Below are 21,881 nucleotides of genomic sequence, written 5' to 3'. Positions count from 1 at the left end.
AGAAATCTAAGGCAGTTTGGGAGTTCTTTTCCTCTTCTGATTTAAGGAAATTGTCCTCTATAATTTCAATGGAAGTGGTAGTAATATCCGAAAAAGCAAGGCTGGTTTCCACCACAACTTGCTGAGGTTCTGATATGAACTCTTCCTCAACTTTAATATGCAAATTATCTTCAATGGCTTCAAATATGACAAAGTCGCTTATCATATTCACAGTATCGGGTAATTGTTGATGGAGCTTTTCTTGCGCCTTCTCTATCATTTGTTGAAATTCACAGAATTCATTAAGCGAATGCCAGCACTCACTACAGATATGAGAGATGTGTTTAAATTTCCCTAGATCCAGAAGCTAAAATTGAAAAAGCCATCATGTAACTCTCACTTTTCCGTTGCATTGTTTTTGACATACCTTGTCGGGAATATTATTGCAGATAAGTCTGTACAACTCATTAGGCTGGCCACTGCCATTGTAAATGTTTTTGCCATTATGACACACATTCACGCACATACGACAGAGTTGAGGTAAGGACATTTTTCAAGGACGATTCACAAGAAGATTTTTCTAACTGAGCAACTGCAAAGAAAATGTCACCGAAGAACAAGGGTCACAGATGAAATAAAATCAAAAAAAAAAAAACTATATATATTCCATACAACAAATTCACTTAGTCTATCAAAACATGAGCTTAGAAGCAAAAAATGAGACTAATACAAGCAAACAAAAACAAGTAAAAGCTTGCTGAGTTCGGCCGGGCCGAACCTTGGGAAGCCACCACCATGGATTCTGCTAAAAATTTATACATTATAAATTAAGTTGTAGTGCATAATTTTATTCTACATACCAAACTTCTGTCAAACCAGCAAAAAATTAAAGCTTCTGGGAACGGAATAAGGATGATCGAGGTACCGGCTTACATGGGAGCTATATCAGGTTATAGTCTGATTTTGGCCGTACTTGACATACTTGTTTGAAGTCATAACAAAACACTACATGCAATATTTCAGCCAAATCGAATTAAAATTGCGGCTTCCCGGGGGCTCAAGAAGTCAAATCGGGAGATTGGTTTTTAAGGGAGCCATATCAGGTTATAGACCGATTTAGACCGTACTCGGCATAGTTGTTGGAATTCATAATTTTACACCAAGTGCAAAATTTCAGCCAAATCGGACAAAAATTGCTGCTTATAGGGGCTCAAGAAGTCAAAGTCAAATCAGATTATAGACCGATTTGGACCATACAGTTGTTGGAAGCATAACAAAACATCACATGCAAAATTTCAGCCAAATAGGATACAAATTGCGGCTTGTAAAGGCTCAGGAAGTCAAATCGGGCGATCGGTTTATATGGGACCTATATCAGGTTATAAACCAATTTCGCCCGTAGTTGACACAGTTCTTGTAAGTAAGTAATAACGGAACATTACATGCAAAATTTCAGCCAAATCGGATGAAAATTGCGGCTTCCAGGGGCTCAAGAAGTTAAATCTGGAAATCGGTTTATATGGGAGCTATATCAAAATCTGAACTTATGTGGCCCATTTGCAATCCCCTTCGATATTAAGTATGTGTGCAAAATTTCAAGCGACTAACTTTACGCGTTCGACCTCTATCATGATTTCGACAGACGGACAGACGACCGCTATGGTGATTTCGATAGACGGACGGACATGGCTAGATCGATTCAGAACGACGAGACGATCAAGAATATATATACTTAATGAGGTCTTAGACGAATATTCCGAGGTGTTACAAATGGAATGACTAAATTAGTATACCCCCATATAAAAATACGTTTGCAATTCCCTATACACTTATGAGTAGGTTGTATTTGTAGGTTCTGGAACATTTAATAGCAGTAGACCATTGATACTGTCTCTATCATACACAGAAACTTTAAGAAAAAACCAAATAACAAATTTGTATGTGAAACAGTTAATTCTCAACGATTTTCAGCATTGAATTGAAGACATTAATTGTTGAAGTAGGTTTGTAGAGACTTGAAAGACAAAATAATTGAGTTAGTTTAGATAAGTTAGTTGTTCTACCATGTGGCACACCAGACTCACATGCCATTAAGTACTTGCTAAGCCAGATTCAAATCCCCCAGCCTGTCAAAATACTTTAATTTTGTAAATTTTTCTTTAAAATTTTTTTAGAAAATTCGGCAATAAAATATGTATTTCGTATTCAAAAATAAATTTTCAAAATGGTTTTTACAGATTTTAAATTTGAGAGGAACTTTTTATTGTGTAGTTATGCTTGTTGAGTTATTTGATCATTAAGAAAACGATGTCGGCAGGCTTAGAGACTACCAAACATGAGATCATCAGTTCAAATCTCCGCGGCGGCAAATTTATTAAAATTGTTTTTGAGGGTAATGGTAGAGAGAGTGCTAGAGAAAAACACGGGAGCAGCAGTAAACGAACGGAAACAGGCAGCTCGAGCCCAACAAAGAAAGAAAATAAAAGCAAACGCCACACATAACGAAGCTGAGCAGCAAAGCAAGCACATGTGGCGTGGCGTGGTTGGTTAATGGTTTTTGTTTTGCTTTTGAATAATATTGCTGCCTTTCAAAAACAAATTTTTACTTTGGATCCGTGAAATTGAAAATAAATTATTGTAGAAAGAGAGAAAAATATGTCTGCACATGCGTCAATCAACCACCACAGTTCAGTGCTGGCGCCGACACGAAATAGTATAGACGTGCCAATACACTCTCTACACTCTCAAACTAACATATTTTATTCATTCATTCAACCATACATTTTGTAAATCATTTAAATACCACTTACATTTTCCATTCAAAGAAAACGTTGTGAATATTTTACATGACTGTGACATCAAAACCTGGTCTAGCAGAGAAACTAGGATACCAAACCCAATTTATATAGAACCAACAACGGAATGGGAAATATTGAACATACTTAGCAAACTAAACATGAACAAGTAAAAGCGTGCTAAGTTCGGCCGGGCCGAATCTTATATACCCTCCACCATGGATCGCATTTGTCGAGTTCTTTTCCCGGCATCTCTTCTTAGGCAAAAAAGGATATAAGAAAAGAGTTGCTCTGCTATTAAAACGATATCAAGATATGGTCCGGTTCGGACCACAATTAAATTATATGTTGGAGACCTGTGTAAAATTTCCGCCAATTCGTATAAGAATTGCGCCCATTGGGGCTCACGAAGTAAAATAGAGAGAACGATTTATATGGGATCTGTATCGGGCTATAGACCGATTCAGACCATAATAAACACGTTTGTTGATGAGAGAGGATGAGAGGATCCATCGTACAAAATTTCAGGCATATCGGATAATAATTGCGACCTCTAGGGGTCAAGAAGTCAAGATCCCAGATCGGTTTATATGGCAGCTATATCGGGTTATTAACCGATTTGAACCTTATTTGACACAGTTGTTGAAAGTAAGAATAAAATTCGTCATGCAAAATTTCATTCCAATCGGATAAGAATTGCGCCCTCTAGAGGCTCAAGAAGTCAAGACCCAAGATCGGTTTATATGGCAGCTATATCAGGTTATGGACCGATTTCAACCATACTTGGCACAGTTGTTGGATTTAATAACAAAACACGTCGTGCAAAATTTCATTTCAATCGGATAAGAATTGCGCACTCTAGAGGCTCAAGAAGTCAAGACCCCAGATCGGTTTATATGGCAGCTATATCAGGTTATGAACCGATTTGAACAATACTTGGCACAGTTGTTGGGTATCATAACAAAACACGTCGTGCGAAATTCCATTCCAATCGGATAAGAATTGCGCCCTCTAGAGGCACAAGAAGTCAAGACCCAAGATCGGTTTATATGGCAGCTATATCAGGTTATGGACCGATTTGAACCATACTTGGCACAGTTGTTGGATATTATAACAAAATACGTCGTGCAAAATTTCATTCCAATCGGATAAGAATTGCGCACTCTAGAGGCTCAAAAAGTCAAGACCCAAGATCGGTTTATATGGCAGCTATATCAGGTTATGGACCGATTTGAACCATACTTGGCACAGTTGTTGGATATCATTACAAAACACGTCGTGCAAAATTTCATTCTGATTGGATAAGAATTGCGCACGCTAGAGGCTCAAGAAGTCAAGACCCAAGATCGGTTTATATGGCAGCTATATCAAAACATGGACCGATATGGCCCATTTACAATACCAACCGACCTACACTAATAAGAAGTATTTGTGCAAAATTTCAAGCGGCTAGCTTTACTCCTTCGGAAGTTAGCGTGCTTTCGACAGACAGACGGACGGACGGACGGACATGGCTAGATCGACATAAAATGTCGCGACGATCAAGAATATATATACTTTATGGGGTCTCAGACGAATATTTCGAGTAGTTACAAACAGAATGACGAAATTAGTATACCCCCCATCTTATGGTGGAGGGTATAAAAAAGGGCAGAAGCCGATGGAATCAGACCAAAAGACCTAAAAGCAAACTCAAAACTTTTTGCTCCTGCAATAACCAACATCGTAAATGCAAGCATAGCAGAGTGTTCAGCAGTGCCAAAAATGTTAAAAACTGCACTTATTAGACCAATATACAAAAATGAAATTAAAACGGTTATAATAATTATCGACCAATTTCTATTTTACCCGCAATAGAAAAAATATTGGAAGATGTTATAGTAGGAAGGCTTAGAGGATTTCTTTCTAAATATAAAATTATAACTAAACGTCAATACGGATTCCAGAAAGGTAAAAACATAAACCAATTACTTGGTAATTTTTCAACGCACGTAAACAAATGTCTAGATAAAAGAATGCATTGCTTAGTTGTTGTATTGACATCAGCAAAGCGTTTGACACACTATGCCATAAAAATATCATACGAATTCTTGGGAGAAATGGAATTCGAGGACAGTGTCTGGAATGGATAAAAGATTACCTGGATCGCAGAACCTATAAAGTAAAAGTTGAAAATAGCTTAAGCCAAGAGGTATGCTTAACGTATGGGGTTCCTCAGGGATCGAAACTGGGACCTATATTGTTCCTGATATACGCCAATGAAATGCTGAATCAATTTAATTCCAGCGAGACTTTCGCCTATGCCGATGGCACTGCCATTGTAGTGGCTCATGAGAAGCTTGAATCAGCAATTAGTATAATTCAATCGAAGTCAAATGTCATATCTAGATGGTGCGGTGCCATGACAATGGACTGGTTATTAATGCAGCGAAAACTAAACTGATGCACATTAAATTACTATGATTGCCTGCACAAAAACAAGTCAACTTCAGCACTCCTTGATGACAACTGTGATACTCTCATAGAACCCGTTAACACGTACAAGTACCTGTGAGGCATGGTAGACATTCAAAATTTAAACAAGAAGTTACGCAGTGCAGGATATGCCATTTTCCATCTTGGCAACTATGCTCCCCCAGATGTGACAAAACAAGCCTATTTTTCACTTGCGGAATCGTACATCCATCATGGAATCACTGTTTTTGGAAATACATCGCACTTCAAAATAATACAGAAAACACAGAACAGGCTACTTAAAATATTTATAAAAAGCAAATCGGTACACTCACAACCGCAGATCAACTTGTGAAACGCCAGCCTTCAAAGAAATACACACAATGTCGAAACCACAATATTAAAGAATTCGCAAAAACACATTACATCTTGGCTGTAAAAATATATTCAAAACCACCATAATAAATGAATTTTACGACGACTCATCCCTATTGCCAATAAATCCTTAATACAACACAAGAAGACGCGCAGAAGGAAGATACAATATACCCAGATTCAACAATAAATATGGGAAAAATACAATAGATATATTGGGTTGTCTAAAAAGTAATTGCGGATTTTTTAAAAGAAGGTAAATGCATTTTTAATAAAACTTAGAATGAACTTTAATCAAATATATAATTGCCATTTTGTTCGATAACCTTTTGCCATTTTTCCTGGCAAATTTAGTATTCCACGCTCATAGAACTTCTGGCCTATATCTGAAAAAAATTGAACCAAGTGCGATTTTATAGCCGAAAGTTTTACCATTTAAGGAGTTCTGCAAAGATCGAAATAAATGGCAGTCTGATGGTGCAAGGTCAGGGCTATATGGTGGATGCATCAAAAGATCCCAGCCAAGCTCACTCAGTTTTGGCGAGTGACCCAAGATGTGTGCGGTCTAGCGTTGTCCTGGTGGAATATGACACTTTTACGATTGACCAATTCTGGTCGCTTCTCCTTGATGGCTGTATTCAATTTGTCCAATTGTTCACAGTAAACATCCGAATTAATCGTTTGGTTCCTTGGAAGCAGCTCAAAATATACCACACCCTTCCAATCCCACCAAACTGACAGCATAACCTTCTTTTGGTGGATATCAGCCTTTGAAGTGGTTTGAGCTGGTTCACCATGCTTTGACCATGATCGTTTTCGACTAACGTTGTTGTAAACAATCCATTTTTCATCTCCAGTTATGATTCGTTTTAAAAACGGATCAAATTCATTGCGTTTAAGGTGCATATCACAAGCGTTGATTCGGTTTGTTAAATGAATTTCTTTCAATACATGTGGTACCCAAATATCAAGCTTTTTCACCAGTCCAAGACTTTTTATGTGATAATGAACGGTTGATTTTGGTATATTTAACTTCTCTCCTATCTCACGCTCAGTTACATGACGATCCAATTCGACTAATGCTTCGATTTGGTCATCATCAACTTCATTTGGCCGATCTGGACGGAATTTGCGAAACCAATTTTGACACTGTCTTCCTTTTAAGACTTTATCACCATACACATCTCGTAACTTTTTAGCAACCTGCTCCGCGTTTTTTCCTTTACGGAAATAATAAAGTAAAATATGACGAAAATGCTCCTTTGTGGGCTTCATATTAAAATTGACGCCAAACAAACAAATGTAAACAAAATTTCGCGCACTTTTTTTCTAAAGCATGCTAAAAGTAACAGCTGATAACTGACAGAAGAAAGAATGCAATTACAGAGTCACAAGCCGTTGAAAAAATTCGTCAACGCCGACTATATGAAAAATCCGCAATTACTTTTTAAGCAACCCAATACAATTGCCTTCTGCATTAAATGCGATACAGCCTAATGTCCTCTGTTTACAAAATAGATTTAAAAGGAAAAATTAAATTAAGAAATTCTTTATTAACTCGCAATGAAGCAAACAAACAAATTTGTTTAAATTCCTATGTAAAAGATTACCTTACAATACTTTGTTATCCATTGTATATATCCTTGCTAACAAGCCTTAGGCTTCGCGAGGCACAAATTGTAATGAATTCTCATCCAAATAAAAATTGATTACATCATCAAAAAAAAAATTAAATAAAAAAACGTTTGACTTATTAAATATCCGTGTTTTGGTTAATTGAGCCAATCGGATAAGCATAATCACACATTATTGCAGGCAAATTAACAAATTCTGTTGTCGTTCTTTCGACAAGAGTTGTTGTTTTATACCCACCATCGGAGCACAGTGGGAGAAAATAGAAATAAAACAAAAAAAAATTGGAGTAATAAAGCTGCGGTGTTACCGAGATTGTGGATCTAAACTGAAATTGAAAAGATGGCTTTTTCACTTTTTCTGATAATCAAAACATTTACTTTTTGACTTTTTTTGATAGTAAAAAGTCGACTTTTCGGTTTTTTTTGATAATCAAAAAGATGACTTTTCAACCTTTTTCGATTATAAAAAAGTGGACTTTTCGACTTTTTTTTTAATTATCAAAAACCGACTTTTCGTCATTTTTAAATGATCAAAAAGTCGACTTTTCGATTTTTTTGGATTATCAAAAAGCAATGGATTTGATTAACCCCTTTTGCTTGTCCTGCCCACACGATATTTTTTCTTGGTTTTTCATAAAAATACAATAATTCGTATACTTAAACTTATGTCATTTTAATATCTCTTTATTCTGGTCCCAAAAATTTCGAATAAAAAGCGAAATGCTTCATTTTCCATCAATTCCATTCGTAAACTAATCCAAAGGCTACAGTTTCTTTTGTGCCCTAATTGGAGGGCTGAATTCCTTATGCACCACTAACTTCTAGGTGTTTATTCCACTAAAGCTCGATTGTGACTTTCAGATGTCATTTTACTGAGTGAGATCTCGTGAACTTATGTGGATGCTAGCGTATTTGTTGTAATTGTTTCAGAGTACTTTTCAAGTAAAATTTGCATGAAATTTAGAACTATTGTCGACTTTTTGAATTTTTATACCCACCACCATAGGATGGGGGTAAACTAATCTAGTCATTCCGTTAGTTACACCTGGAAATATTCGTCTAAGATCCCATAAATTATATATATATAGTTGATAGTCTCGACGTACTGAGTCGATCTAGCCATGTCCATCCGTGCGTCCGTCTGTTGAAATCACGATAGCGTAAAGCTAGCCGCTTGAAATTTTGCACAGATACTTAATATAGAAGTAGGTCGTTGGGGATAGCAAATGGGCCATATAGGTTCAGATTTAGATATCGCTCCCATATAAACCGATCTCCCGATTTGACTTCTTGAGCCCCTAGAAGTTGCAATTTTTGTCCGATTTGCCTTAAATTGAGCATCTAGTAGTTTATTATGACTTCCAACAAATGTCCTAAGTACGGTCCAAATCGGTCCATAACCTGATATAGCTTCCATTTAAACTGATCTTTCGAATTGACTTCTTGAGTCCTAACACGCCGCAATTTTTGTTCCATTTGGCTAAAATTTTGCTCATAGTATTCTGTAATGACTTCTAACAACTGTGAAAAGTACGGCCCAAATCGATCGGTAACCTTATATAGCTCCCATATAAACCCATCGCCCTTACAAGCTGCTAAATTTTACCCGATTTGGCTGAAATTTTGCACATAGTGTTCTGTTACGACTTTCAACAACTTTGCCAAATACGGTCCAAATCAGTCTATAACCTGATATAGCTCCCGTATAATTTTTGCTGGTTCGACAGATGTTTGGTATGTAGAAAAAAATTAAGCTCTTCAACTAAATTTATTTTGTATAATTTTTAGCAGAATCCATGGTGGTGGGTTCCCAAGATTCAGCCCGACCGATCTTAGTACGCTTTTACTTGTTCAAAATAAAGTCTTCAAGCTAATTACAAGATTTTATAGAAAAATTAGTTGCATATATATTAAATTTAAACAATTCGTATAGCAGAAAAACATTTGCCTGTACGTGTCTAAGGATTAAAAATGAGAAATACTCGGAAAAGTCGAACGATCAGACTTTGACGCCAGAATTCAAATTCGATTTTCTAGATTATATAAGATAATCTAGAAAACCAAAACCGGGCTAGACTTCCTCGCAGAAGTTGATTAATATATTATTTGAAAAATGATTTACAGATCATTTTGACGTATAGCGTGTGTATGTAATACTATTTTGGAAATTGGGTCCATCAATTTCATATGCGCTCCACTAAGGATTTATTCGTTTAAAAGCTGGAAATTGTATTCCCATCAGATAGGAAATGCATTCCCCAGGATAAGTCAAGATCGGTTTCTTACGTTTGTATGAACAAACATAACTCTGAATCGAAAATTCATTTTCAACCATTTTTCTCCGAACTTCACATCAAATCCCAAAGTCCAAGCGCCGACATAAGTTCCCATTTTCAAAAAAAATTTCCTTTAATTTGACTTTTGCAGCTCACATTTTCAAAGCTCTTAAATTTTAGTACTGGTTCTTTGTACTTTGTGAGTACTGAATCACAATTAATATCTATCGCATTCACTTTTTCTTCACTATTGTTAATTTTTGGAAACGTAATTTCACATTGGGGTATGATTTTTTTTACTGCTTGGTTAAGTTTGATATAAAAGTAAAAGCGAAATAAAAAAACCTCACGTTTAAAATTTCAAGAAAATCGAGTAAAATTTGCGCCCTCCAGAGGCTCAAAAAGTCAAACTTGGAGATGGGTTTATATGGCAGCTGTATCAGGTTATATACCGATTTAGACCATACTTAAAACAATTGCTGGAAGTCATACCAAAACGACATATGCAACATTGCAACCATATTGGATAAGAATTGTGCCCTATAAAAGCCCAAGAAGTTCAATCGGGAGATCGGTTTATATGGCGGGTATATCAGGATATGGACTGATTTCGACTCAACGTGATACAGTTGTTGGAAGTCAAAGTAAAACACTTCATGCAAAATGTCGGCCAAATCAGACAAGAAGTGCGCCCTCTATAAGTTCATGATGTCAAGCCCCAAGATCGGTTTATATGGCAGCTATATTAGGTTGTGGACCGATTTGAACGATACTTAGCACCGTTGTTGGAAGTCATAACACTTTATGCTTAATTTTAGCCAAAGCATATAGGAATAGCGCCCTCTAGAGGCTCAAGAAGTATAATCGGGAGATCGGCTTATATGGCGGCTATATCATGTTATGGACTGATTTAGACTATACTTGGCACAGTTGTTGGGAGTCATAACATAACACTTCATGCAAATCATTTCATTTCAGCCCAATCGGATAAGAATTGCGCGCTTTAGAAGCTCAAGAAGTCAAGACCCAAGGTCGGTTTATATGGCAGCTATATGAAAACATGGATCGATTTGGCCCATTTACAATCCCAACCGACCCACACTAATAAAAAGTATTTGTGCAAAATTCCAAGCGCCTAGCTTTACTCCTTCGAACAGACGGACGGACCTGGCTAGATCAACTTAAAATGTCATGACGATCAAAAATATATATACTTTATGGGGTCTTAGACGCATATTTCAAGGTGGAATAGCGAAATTAGTCGAAATACGACTTTTAGATCCCTAATTGAGATTGTGTGCAAAATTTCAAGAACTTAGGTGAACCTGGCGCCTCTTAGCAGGCCCCTAAAGTTGATCACCTCGGTATTTCGAAAAATTATTCGGGCTGCCAAATCTTAATTTTTTGTCCGATTTTCAAAATTTGCTGGATAGTGCTTAAAAAATTCCTACAAAAGGTCCTCTTGAGGTCGACAATATCTCCACCGGTTTCGGAGATACACGAGTTTTAATTTTTATTTGCTCAAATTTTAGCCGTAGTTCATTTCAAAATGAATTGTAGTCCGATTTTCATTTTTATGCATGATTTGGATTCGTGACAAAATTTGCAACGACATTGCTGCAACAATTCCCCACATCTGATTATTTTGTTAAAGTTATGCAGTTTGGATGTCAAAAAATGTGAAAAATTGTACTTTTTACATTTTTTATTCAAAAAAAGTATATTCATTGATTGGTCCATATTGATAAACTTGTTTAAAAGCCTTCCTTTTTCTGCTTGTAAAGAGGGCCTATTGTAGATGATTTAAAAGTGAAATTTGAAGAAGATATGGTGCTATATGCACTTCAAAATAGGCAATTTTTTATTAAAAAAATTGGAATAGCCCCTCGTGTTCAAAAATTCCAAAGCCCAGATCCCCCAATGGGCACATTCGTTTTTTAACTCCATATGTCTCCAAGAACCATGCAAAAAATTTTTTGCACCTAACAATATTTGAAAAAAAAGAAAAATTTGACAATTATGACGATTTTCCCCAATAAGATCTTGCCGCACTGTTTGTATTTCCTGCTGAAAGTAGCATTTTCAGGAGAAAAAAAACAAAAATAAAATATTAATAGCCAATGACAAACAGTCGGAACTGGATGAATGAAATGCTAAAAATACATCGGTCTCACTTATCCGCAATTTTCCCTTAAGCGTAGTTCGTATAAGTGTAATTAGATTCCAATTAAGCGATATAAGCATAAATGCAAGCGAATTTCCACGTCAAAGTACTGCTAATAAATGAAATAATTTGAGTGGAAACAAAGCAATTCTCAGAAGAAATCTTTAAAAGTTAGGGCAATTATAACCAATATATCAAAATATGTTTTTGGAAATTTCATTGAAGACGGAAATTTTTAAAATTCCAGACAGTTTTCTATAGAAATAACTTTTCCTCTTATACGTATTCAGTTTCATATAAAAACGGTATTTGGGGTGTAAAACTTTTTCAGTTTAGCGGTATTTTCAGTTAAGCGAACTCAATTGCAAAAATTCACTGAAGCGAGATTTTTTACTAAAGCCTATTACAGTTATGCGGTTTCGACTGTATGTAACTGTTATCTTCAGAATTTCTCATTTCATATAAAAACCAGCTGAACCCGGGCTGAGCCCCATTTTGCAATGGTCAGCAACTAAAGGGTGATTTTTTTGAGGTTAGGATTTTCATGCATTAGTATTTGACAGATCACGTGGGATTTCAGACATGGTGTCAAAGAGAAAGATGCTCAGTATGCTTTGACATTTCATCATGAATAGACTTACTAACGAGCAACGCAAAATTGGATATCAAATTCGTTTTGTAATCACAAATACTATTCATTTGAGTCCCTTATTGTAATAGTCAGCAAATATGTCCGTTTTGGGTGTGGAGGTGTTTTGAGGGATGGTGCGACCACTGAGTGTCTCTCGGTCACGAAAATATATATCAGTTTCGTCTTCTATTCTAAAATACCTTTTATTTAAGCCCCATATTGTAATGGTCAACAAATACGTCCCATTTGGGGTGTTATGGGGGTGGTGTGGCCCCATAGACACTCTTTCCCGAGTGTTGATATCGGATTGGTGTTCTACCCACAAAGACCTTTCATTTGAACCAACTATTGCAATAGTCAGTAAGTAAGTTCTGTCTGTGGGGTGTTTGGGGGTTTGGGATGGACCCCCAAACACTTGGTGCGGCAATTGGATATCAGATTCGTTTTCTAATCTTAAATACTTTTCATCCCGTATTCCCATATTGTCGTGATTGGTCTATATAAGTCAAGACCCAAGATCGGTTTATATGACAGCTATATCAGGTTATGAACCGATTTGAACCATACTTGGCACAGTTGTTGGATATCACAACAAAACACGTCGTGCAAAATTTATTCAAATCGGATAAGAATTACGCACTCTAGAGGCTCAAAAAGTCACGATCGGTTTATATGACAGCTATATCAGGTTATAGACCGATTTGAACCGTAATTGGCACAGTTGTTGGATATCATAACAAAACACGTCGTGCAAAATTTCATTCCAATCGGATAAGAATTGCGCACTCTAGAGGCTCAAGAAGTCAAGAGGCTTAAGAAGTCAAGACCCAAGATCGGTTTATATGACAGCTATATCAGGTTATGAACCGATTTGAACCATACTTGGCACAGTTGTTGGATATCACAACAAAACACGTCGTGCAAAATTTATTCAAATCGGATAAGAATTACGCACTCTAGAGGCTCAAAAAGTCAAGATCGGTTTATATGACAGCTATATCAGGTTATAGACCGATTTGAACCGTAATTGGCACAGTTGTTGGATATCATAACTAAACACGTCGTGCAAAATTTCATTCCAATCGGATAAGAAATGCGCACTCTAGAGGCTCAAGAAGTCAAGACCCAAGATCGGTTTATATGGCAGCTATATCAAAACATGGACCGATATGGCCCATTTACAATACCAACCGACCTACACTAATAAGAAGTATTTGTGCAAAATTTCAAGCGGCTAGCTTTACTCCTTCGGAAGTTAGCGTGCTTTCGACAGACAGACGGACGGACGGACGGACGGACAGACGGACGGACATGGCTAGATCGACACAAAATTTCACGACGATCAAGAATATATATACTTTATGGGGTCTCAGACGAATATTTCGAGTAGTTACAAACAGAATGACGAAATTAGTATACCCCCCATCTTATGGTGGAGGGTATAAAAAAAAATAATATAGAATTCGACAGTACTGTTCATATAATTTAATGTTTGAAGATTATTTCAAGCAAATGTTGACCGTGACTGCGCCTCAAATGGTCCATCCGCTTAGTCCAATTCTGACATACTCTTTCCAACTTTTCGGCCGGTATCTCGCGAAAAAAATGCTTAATGTTGTCTTCCAATGCGTCTATTGAAGCGGGCTTGTCTGTGTAGACATAAGCTTAACATAGCCCCACATAAAATAGTCTTAAGGCGTAAAATCGCACGATCTAAGCGGCCAATTGACCGATCCCGAATGTGAAATAGAATGTTCACCAAACTCACCTCTCAATAAGTCCATTGTTACGCGTGCTGTGTGGCATGTGGTACCGTCTTGTTGAAACCACATGTTATGCAAGTCAAGCTCCTGCATTTTGGGCAAAAAAAGTTTAATATCATCTCACGGTAGCGCCCACCATTCACAGATACGTTACGATTCCCATCATCTTTGAAGAAGTACGGTCCAATGATGCCACCAGCCCATAAACCGCACCAAACTGTGACTTTTTCTGGATGCGTTGGTGGCTCTTGAAATGCTTCTGGCTAATCTTCCTTCCAAAATCGACAATTCTGCTTAATTACATACCCATTGAGCCAAAAATAAGCTTCGTCGTAAAATGGAAGAAGCGCGTGATGAACTTTCTTAACAGAGCACGCATTTGGATAATAAAATTATATAATTTGCAAGCGTTGTTCGTTAGTAAGACGATTCATGGTTCAATTATAGACCAAACTGAAAATGTTTAATAGTGAAAAAAAAAACACGAAACGTGCGTGAGCTGTTTAAGCCAGTGTTGCCAAAAGATAAAAGCTAAAAAATCATCCCACAGATGATTATGTAAACTGGCGGCAACTCTAAATTCTTCACCACATATCTGGCAGGTGTAAGCATTTCTGGGATTATGAAAAAACCAACGATGGGTGGCAAATTTACTGTAATCACAATCCTTGCAACTATACACAGAACTGCCATCTTCTTGTATAGCTTCTTCCGGCTTGCTCAGAGCACTTTGTTTATGAGTACACTGGTTATTTAGTCCTTTACGAATGGTGAAGGCCTTACTGCATTGTGGAAAGGAAAACTTTCTAACCAGAAGGGTTGTATGCTTGATTTGGATGTCAGGCATTAATAGGAAACCTTCTCAGAAAACCAGGCATTAATAGGAAACCTTCTCTTCCCTAAGTTCATTTTAAACTAAAAATTAAGCTGACTTAAAATGGATTTGAATGTTTTTATGGAAATACTATACAAAACTAAGTTGTTGGCTTTTGGACTTTCAAAAATTTTATTTTTTTTACTCTATCTACAAAATTATTTACAGTGCACACTTATAAAATTAATTTCCTAAACCATAAGAGATATAAAATAATTATTTATTTTTTTTTTAATAATTTCCCTAAAAAAAGGTATAGAGAAAACAATTTGTATAAAAAAAATATATAAATTAGTTTATTTCGAGCCAAGCATGTTTCTTAGAATTTTGCACATCTTAAGACTTGATTCCTTAAGCTTTTCATGAATTTTACTTTCCCTTTAAACACTTGCCGAATAGATTCTATAGATTCTCCTCCTCCTTCTCCTCTTCCTTGATCGAGGTGACCGACTCTTCTGTGATTGCACAATCCATATAGGCCAAGCCTGATTCTTCATTTGTCGTCATCTCATCATTGGACTTCTTTTTAGGATGCTTCCTTCTCTTATGTTGTGTTAGACTTTTGTAAACCGTAAAACTCATGAAACACATGTTGCAGGGATAAAGCACCGGCAAAGTGAGCGACGAAGCTGTTTTAATATCATTATTTGTGGCACCCAAAGGATGCATGGCATCCTTGTGACGTTGCAAACTTTGTTCATATTTGAATCTTCTAAAACACTTATCGCAGCGATGTGGCCAATGTTCAGAATCTCTAATAATGCCGCCATTTTCATGTTTCTCCATGTGGGAACGCAGCATAGAGCCCACTTTAAAGCCTTGATTACATATGGAGCAAACAAAACTGTTGCTAGGATTATGCACATACCAACGATGCGTTGAATAATTCGACTGGGAGGGAGTGCGATAGCTACAATCGACACAATTCAACATGCCCTCTTCATCCGGTTTGGGAAATATGGTTTTTCTCACCATCATATGCTTTTTGGTGCGATGGACATTTAGATTTTTCAGAGTAGTGAATGATTTGTCACAGTGCTCGCAGGGATATTTCTGATCCAAATATTGGGAATGGGCCATAGACATGTGCCTCAACAGGCTTGTCCGTGTAGCAAAACATCTGGCGCAGGCTGGGCACTTAAATGCCTCTGGATTATTGTGGAATTGCACATGCTCTAGAACTCTACTTTGGCTTTTGAATTTTCTCTTGCAGCATTCGAAATAGAATTCTTTTCTAAAGTGGGCAAGACGAAAATGTTGACGGTATTCTTTGTAGCATTGAAAACTCTCTGGGCACTCGACACATTTTATGGCCTCCATAAATTTGAAAATCATTTCGTTAAGACTGGAAAGATTTTCCGAACTTTCAAGATTACACAAGGCGGGTATTTTGCTTTTACGACTTGTCATGGGCATTTCATTGTCGGAACTGAAGTTCTCGGAGGCTTCAACATCAGAATTATCGTGGAACGTTGTAGCATTGTTAACTATATCCTCTGCTTCACTGCATTCCTCCAATTCAGCGTTGGCTTGATCAGTCTCAAGTTCAGCTTCATAGGGTGCACCTAAAAATTCCTCCTCCTCCTCCTCTGCCTCTTCCTGTTTCTCAACTTTGATATGTGAAAGGTCTTCATCAACTTCCAATATCTCAAATTGTTGAGCTTCTTGCTGTTCCTCTTTTACCTGCTGGTTTTCGTTTTTCACCAAGAGCTTCAATTGAGCCTCTTCCACACTGACTTGAAATTTCAAAAAATCATCTATAGATTGCCAGCATTTTTCACATATCGTTTTCAGATGTTTGGCTTGACACAAATCCAAAAACTAAAATTCAAAATTAAAAACGTCAGCAAAGCAGCCAAACTTGTGGAACTTTTGCACCTACCTTGGGATGGAAATAATTAAGAATAACGGAGTACAACTCATTTTGCTGGCCATCATTATCATACAGACTTTTGCCCTTGGGGCATACATTCACACACAAACGACACTGATTATTAAGAGACATGTTCGGATGTCAATTGAAGCAAGTGAGAGAGAGAGAGAGAGAATGAGAGAAGCAAGGAGCATTTACTGCAATGATACACAGAAGAAATAAAAAACACGTTAGGCATAGTCAGACAAAATTTAAACATTGTGACAAATAAGACTTTTGAATTTTTAAACCTAAGATTTTTACAATTAGAATTGGCTTAATATAGAGAACGATTACGGAGGGATTCAGGGAAAACCGTGGTCACCAATTGCTTGCTAAAAGTGTTGGGCGCCAATAAAAAATCTAACATATTGGACGCCAAAAACTTACATTAATTGTGTAACGTCGCATCATAAGGAATCAAATTGATGATTTCTTTTCTACGGTGGACTACAAAGACATTACTTCAATAGATAAGATTATAAATGGGCTTCTCAGAGAATGGTTTACCATGTAGGGCGCCAGAAACTTTGGGTAACCGCACATCCTTTACTTATTAATATACTTTACTTTAGTTGGCTATGACAGAATATTTGTTCCACTAGCCGAACGTAGAATAGCGTTCCAAGCGCCTCGATCTTCTGCGCTTATTCTAAAATCTCTGACACCAAGTTTCGAGGTGTCTCCCACAACTTGATCATTCCATGGGGATTTTGGTCTTCCCGGTTTGCGTGTTTGCCTTTAAAAGACTTCTTTACTGGAGCTTCTTCATCCATTCTGACAACATGACCTATCCAACGCAGCCGTTGTATTTTGATGCGTGAAACTATGCTATCGTCGTCATACAGCTTATACGTCGCCTATATTCTCCATTATCGCAAACTGGTCCATATATTTTACGAAGAATCTTTCTCTCAAATACTCCAAGCACTGTCTCATCTGCTTTCACAAGTACCCATGCTTCAGAACCATGTAACAGCATGGGTAGCATCAGTGTCTTGTATAGTGTATTCTTCGTCTGTCGACGATATATATACAAATTGGAAATTTTTACAAAAATATTTAAAATTTTGACAAAAGGCTCGTTATCATAAAGCAACTTTTCTTGTGTTTTAGGAAAGAAGTGTTTCAAGAAATCCTAAGAAAAATCGATGCTTTTTAAATATTTTTTTTATACCCACCACCGAGGGATGGGGGTATATTCATTTTGTCATTCCGTTTGCAACACATCGAAATATCCATTTCCGACCCTATAAAGTATATATATATTCTTGATCAGCGTAAAAATCTAAGACGATCTAGACATGTCCGTCCGTCTGTCCGTCTGTCTGTTGAAATCACGCTACAGTCTTAAAAAATAGAGATATTGAGCTGAAATTTTGCACATACTCTTTTTTCTGTCCATAAGCAGGTTAAGATCGAAGATGGGCTATATCGGATTATATCTTGATATAGCCCCCATATAGACCGATCGGCCGATTTAGGGTCTTAGGCCCATAAAAGCCACATTTATTATCCGATTTTGCTGAAATTTGGGACAGTGAGTTTTCTTAGGCCCTTCGACATCCTTCGCCAATTTGGCCCAGATCGGTCCAGTTTTGGATATAGCTGCCATATAGACCGATCCTCCGATTTAGGGTCTTAGACCCATAAAAGCCACATTTATAACCAGATTTTGCTGAAATTTGGGACAGTGAGTTGTCTTAGGCCCTTCGACATCCTTTGTCAATTTGGCTCAGATCGGTTCAGATTTTGATATAGCTGCATATAGACCGATCTCTCGATTTAAGGTTTTGAGCCCATAAAAGGCGCATTTGTTGTCCGATGTCGCCTAAAATTGAGACAGAGAGTTGTGATAAAACTTTCGATATTATTTTTCAATTTGGCTCAGATAGGTCCAGATTTCGATATAGCTGCAAATAGACCGATCTCTTGATTTATGGTTTTGGGGCCATAAAAGTCGCATTTATTGTCCGATTTCGCCGAAATTTGGGACTGTGAGTTGTGTTAGTTGTCTTCGACATGTATCTGCAACTTAGTCGAAATCTGTCCAGATTTGGCTATAGCTGCCATATAGACCCATATCTCAATGAAAAGCCTTGGCCCAATAAAAGGCGCTTTTATAATCCGATTTCACTGAAATTTGACACAGTGACGTATGGTAGGCTTTTCGACGCAAAATTTTGTTTTACACAGTTGAACAATGACTTGTACCTATTAGTATTTGGTCCAAATCGGAACATATTTCGATATAGTTGCTAGGGGTCATAAGGTATCCATTTTTCCCCGGATTTGACGAAAGGTGGTTTATATATATATACCCGAGGTGGTGGGTATCCAAAGTTCAGCCCGTCCGAACTTAACACCTTTTTACTTGTTTGTTTTGACATTGTTGTATATTTCGGTGCTAATCAATAAGCAAACATTTTTTTTGTTAGGAAGAAGTGTTTAAAGATATCTTAAGAAAGTTCGATATTTTTAAAATTTTGTTTTTTCTTTTCGTAAACTCAAAAATTATAATTTTCATACATTTTGTTTTTGGGTTATATCTTTTTATTTTTCGTAACGTTATTTTTTTCAATTGTTTATTTTCTTTTAATTGTTTTTTTTATTATTACTATATTTTTAATTTTCTTTTAATTTATTTATTTTTTTTAATTTTTTCTTTATTTTTTAATTTTTATGTTTGTGGCTGGTTTTTTTCTACATTTGTTATTTTTCTAATTGTGGTAATTACAATTAAAATTATTTTCCAAAATTAAAAAAAAAATTTTTAATTTTATTTTTTGTAACTTTGTTTTAATTTTTTTTATTAATTTATTTTCTTTTTTATTTATATGTTTTAATTCTAATCTAATTTTTCTAATTTCTTCTAATTTTTATATATTAGTTCTTTAATTTTTTCTTTTTTATTTTTTAAATATATATATAGATATCTTTTTTTAATTAAACTTTTTTTGTCGCGTTTTAATTTCAATATTTTTATTTTTTTAATTTTACTTCTGCTTTTCTTTTAATTTGTATTTCTATTTGTTGCTAATTTTAATTATTCTTGTTTAAACCATATTTTTTATTTTTATTTCGGTGGTAATCACAAATCAAAATTTTTTTGTGTTGTAAGAAATCTTAAGAAAATTCGATGTTCTTTAAATAAAGGGTGATTTTTTTGAGGTTAGGATTTTCATGCATTAGTATTTGACAGATCACGTGGGATTTCAGACATGGTGTCAAAGAGAAAGATGCTCAGTATGCTTTGACATTTCATCATGAATAGACTTACTAACGAGCAACGCTTGCAAATCATTGAATTTTATTACCAAAATTAGTGTTCGGTTCGAAATGTGTTCATTCACCGTTCAGCGATGAGGCTCATTTCTGGTTGAATGGCTACGTAAATAAGCAAAATTGCCGCATTTGGAGTGAAGAGCAACCAGAAGCCGTTCAAGAACTGCCCATGCATCCCAAAAAATGCACTGTTTGGTGTGGTTTGTACGCTGGTGGAATCATTGGACCGTATTTTTTCAAAGATGCTGTTGGACGCAATGTTACGGTGAATGAACACATTTCGAACCGAACACTGATTTTGGTAATAAAATTCAATGATTTGCAAGCGTTGCTCGTTAGTAAGTCTATTCATGATGAAATGTCAAAGCATACTGAGCATCTTTCTCTTTGACACCATGTCTGAAATCCCACGTGATCTGTCAAATACTAATGCATGAAAATCCTAACCTCAAAAAAATCACCCTTTATAAACTCAAAAATTATAATATTTCATATATTTTATTTTTGAAATATTTCTTTTTATTTTTCTTAATTTTTGTTTCTTACTGTTCATTTGTTACTTTTGTAATATTGTTATTTGTTTTAATTTTTCTTTTTTTTAATTTTTTTTATTTTTATTTGTTGCTAATTTTTATACCCTCCACCATAAGATGGGGGGTATACTAATTTCGTCATTCTGTTTGTAACTACTCGAAATATTCGTCTGAGACCCCATAAGGTATATATATTCTTGATCGTCGTGAAATTTTATGTCGATCTAGCCATGTCCGTCCGTCTGTCCGTCCGTCCGTCCGTCCGTCCGTCCGTCCGTCCGTCCGTCCGTCCGTCCGTCCGTCCGTCCGTCCGTCCGTCCGTCTGTCTGTCGAAAGCACGCTAACTTCCGAAGGAGTAAAGCTAGCCGCTTGAAATTTTGCACAAATACTTCTTATTAGTGTAGGTCGGTTGGTATTGTAAATGGGCCATATCGGTCCATGTTTTGATATAGCTGCCATATAAACCGATCTTGGGTCTTGACTTCTTGAGCCTCTAGAGTGCGCAATTCTTATCCGATTGGAATGAAATTTTGCATGACGTGTTTTTTTATGATATCCAACAACTGTGCCAAGTATGGTTTAAATCGGTGCATAACCTGATATAGCTGCCATATAAACCGATCTTGGGTCTTGACTTCTTGAGCCTCTAGCGTGCGCAATTCTTATCCGATCAGAATGAAATTTTGCACGACGTGTTTTGTTATGATATCCAACAACTGTGCCAAGTATGGTTGAAATCGGTCCATAACCTGATATAGCTGCCATATAAACCGATCTTGGGTCTTGACTTCTTGAGCCTCTAGAGTGCGCAATTCTTATCCGATTGAAATGAAATTTGGCACGACGTGTTTTCTTATTATATCCAACAACAGTGCCAAGTATGGTTCAAATCTGTCCATAACCTGATATAGCTACCATATAAACCGATCTTGGGTCTTGACTTCTTGACCCTCTAGAGGGCGCATTTCTTATCCGATTGGAATGGAATTTCGCACGACGCGTTTTGTTATGATACCCAACAACTGTGCCAAGTATGGTTCAAATCGGTCCATAACCTGATATAGCTACCATATAAACCGATCTTGGGTCTTGACTTCTTGACCCACTAGAGGGCACAATTCTTATCCGATTTGAATGAATTTTTGCACGAAGTATTTCGTTATGATATCCAACAACTGTGCCAAGTATGGTTCAAATTAGTCCATA

General features: G+C 36.5%; 3 protein-coding genes across 6 annotated transcripts in view; all 3 read right to left on the bottom strand.

The window, feature by feature from the left end:
- The window catches only part of LOC106092621 (oocyte zinc finger protein XlCOF6-like), a 68,964-nt gene extending 54,798 nt beyond the window's left edge, over window positions 1-14,166 (bottom strand). Inside the window, exon 1 of the mRNA XM_013259534.2 lies at window positions 14,077-14,166. The gene's annotated coding sequence lies outside the window, so the exon portion shown is untranslated. The remainder of the gene's footprint in view (window positions 1-14,076) is intronic.
- The window catches only part of LOC106092620 (zinc finger and SCAN domain-containing protein 12), a 190,266-nt gene that overhangs the window by 76,703 nt on the left and 91,682 nt on the right, over window positions 1-21,881 (bottom strand). The window lies entirely within an intron of this gene.
- LOC106092624 (zinc finger and BTB domain-containing protein 41) lies at window positions 15,051-17,419 on the bottom strand. 2 transcript variants are annotated; one of them, XM_013259537.2, is made up of 3 exons: window positions 17,368-17,419; window positions 16,828-17,015; window positions 15,051-16,766 (listed from the first exon to the last, which is right to left on the bottom strand). In XM_013259537.2, the coding sequence occupies exons 2-3, from the start codon at window positions 16,948-16,950 to the stop codon at window positions 15,348-15,350; spliced, it is 1,542 nt and encodes a 513-aa protein (XP_013114991.1). In that variant the 5' UTR covers window positions 16,951-17,015; window positions 17,368-17,419; the 3' UTR covers window positions 15,051-15,347. The 2 variants fall into 2 exon arrangements, with proteins under 2 accessions (XP_013114991.1, XP_013114990.1); XM_013259536.2 differs by lacking the exon at window positions 17,368-17,419 and adding an exon at window positions 17,248-17,295 and having other exon boundaries at window positions 16,828-16,932.

The sequence above is a fragment of the Stomoxys calcitrans genome, chromosome 1 (assembly GCF_963082655.1).
Source record: "Stomoxys calcitrans chromosome 1, idStoCalc2.1, whole genome shotgun sequence".
NCBI classification, from domain to species: Eukaryota; Metazoa; Arthropoda; class Insecta; order Diptera; family Muscidae; genus Stomoxys; species Stomoxys calcitrans.
Note: the sequence above shows the minus strand (reverse complement) of the source record. Positions and strands in the feature narration are given on the sequence as shown.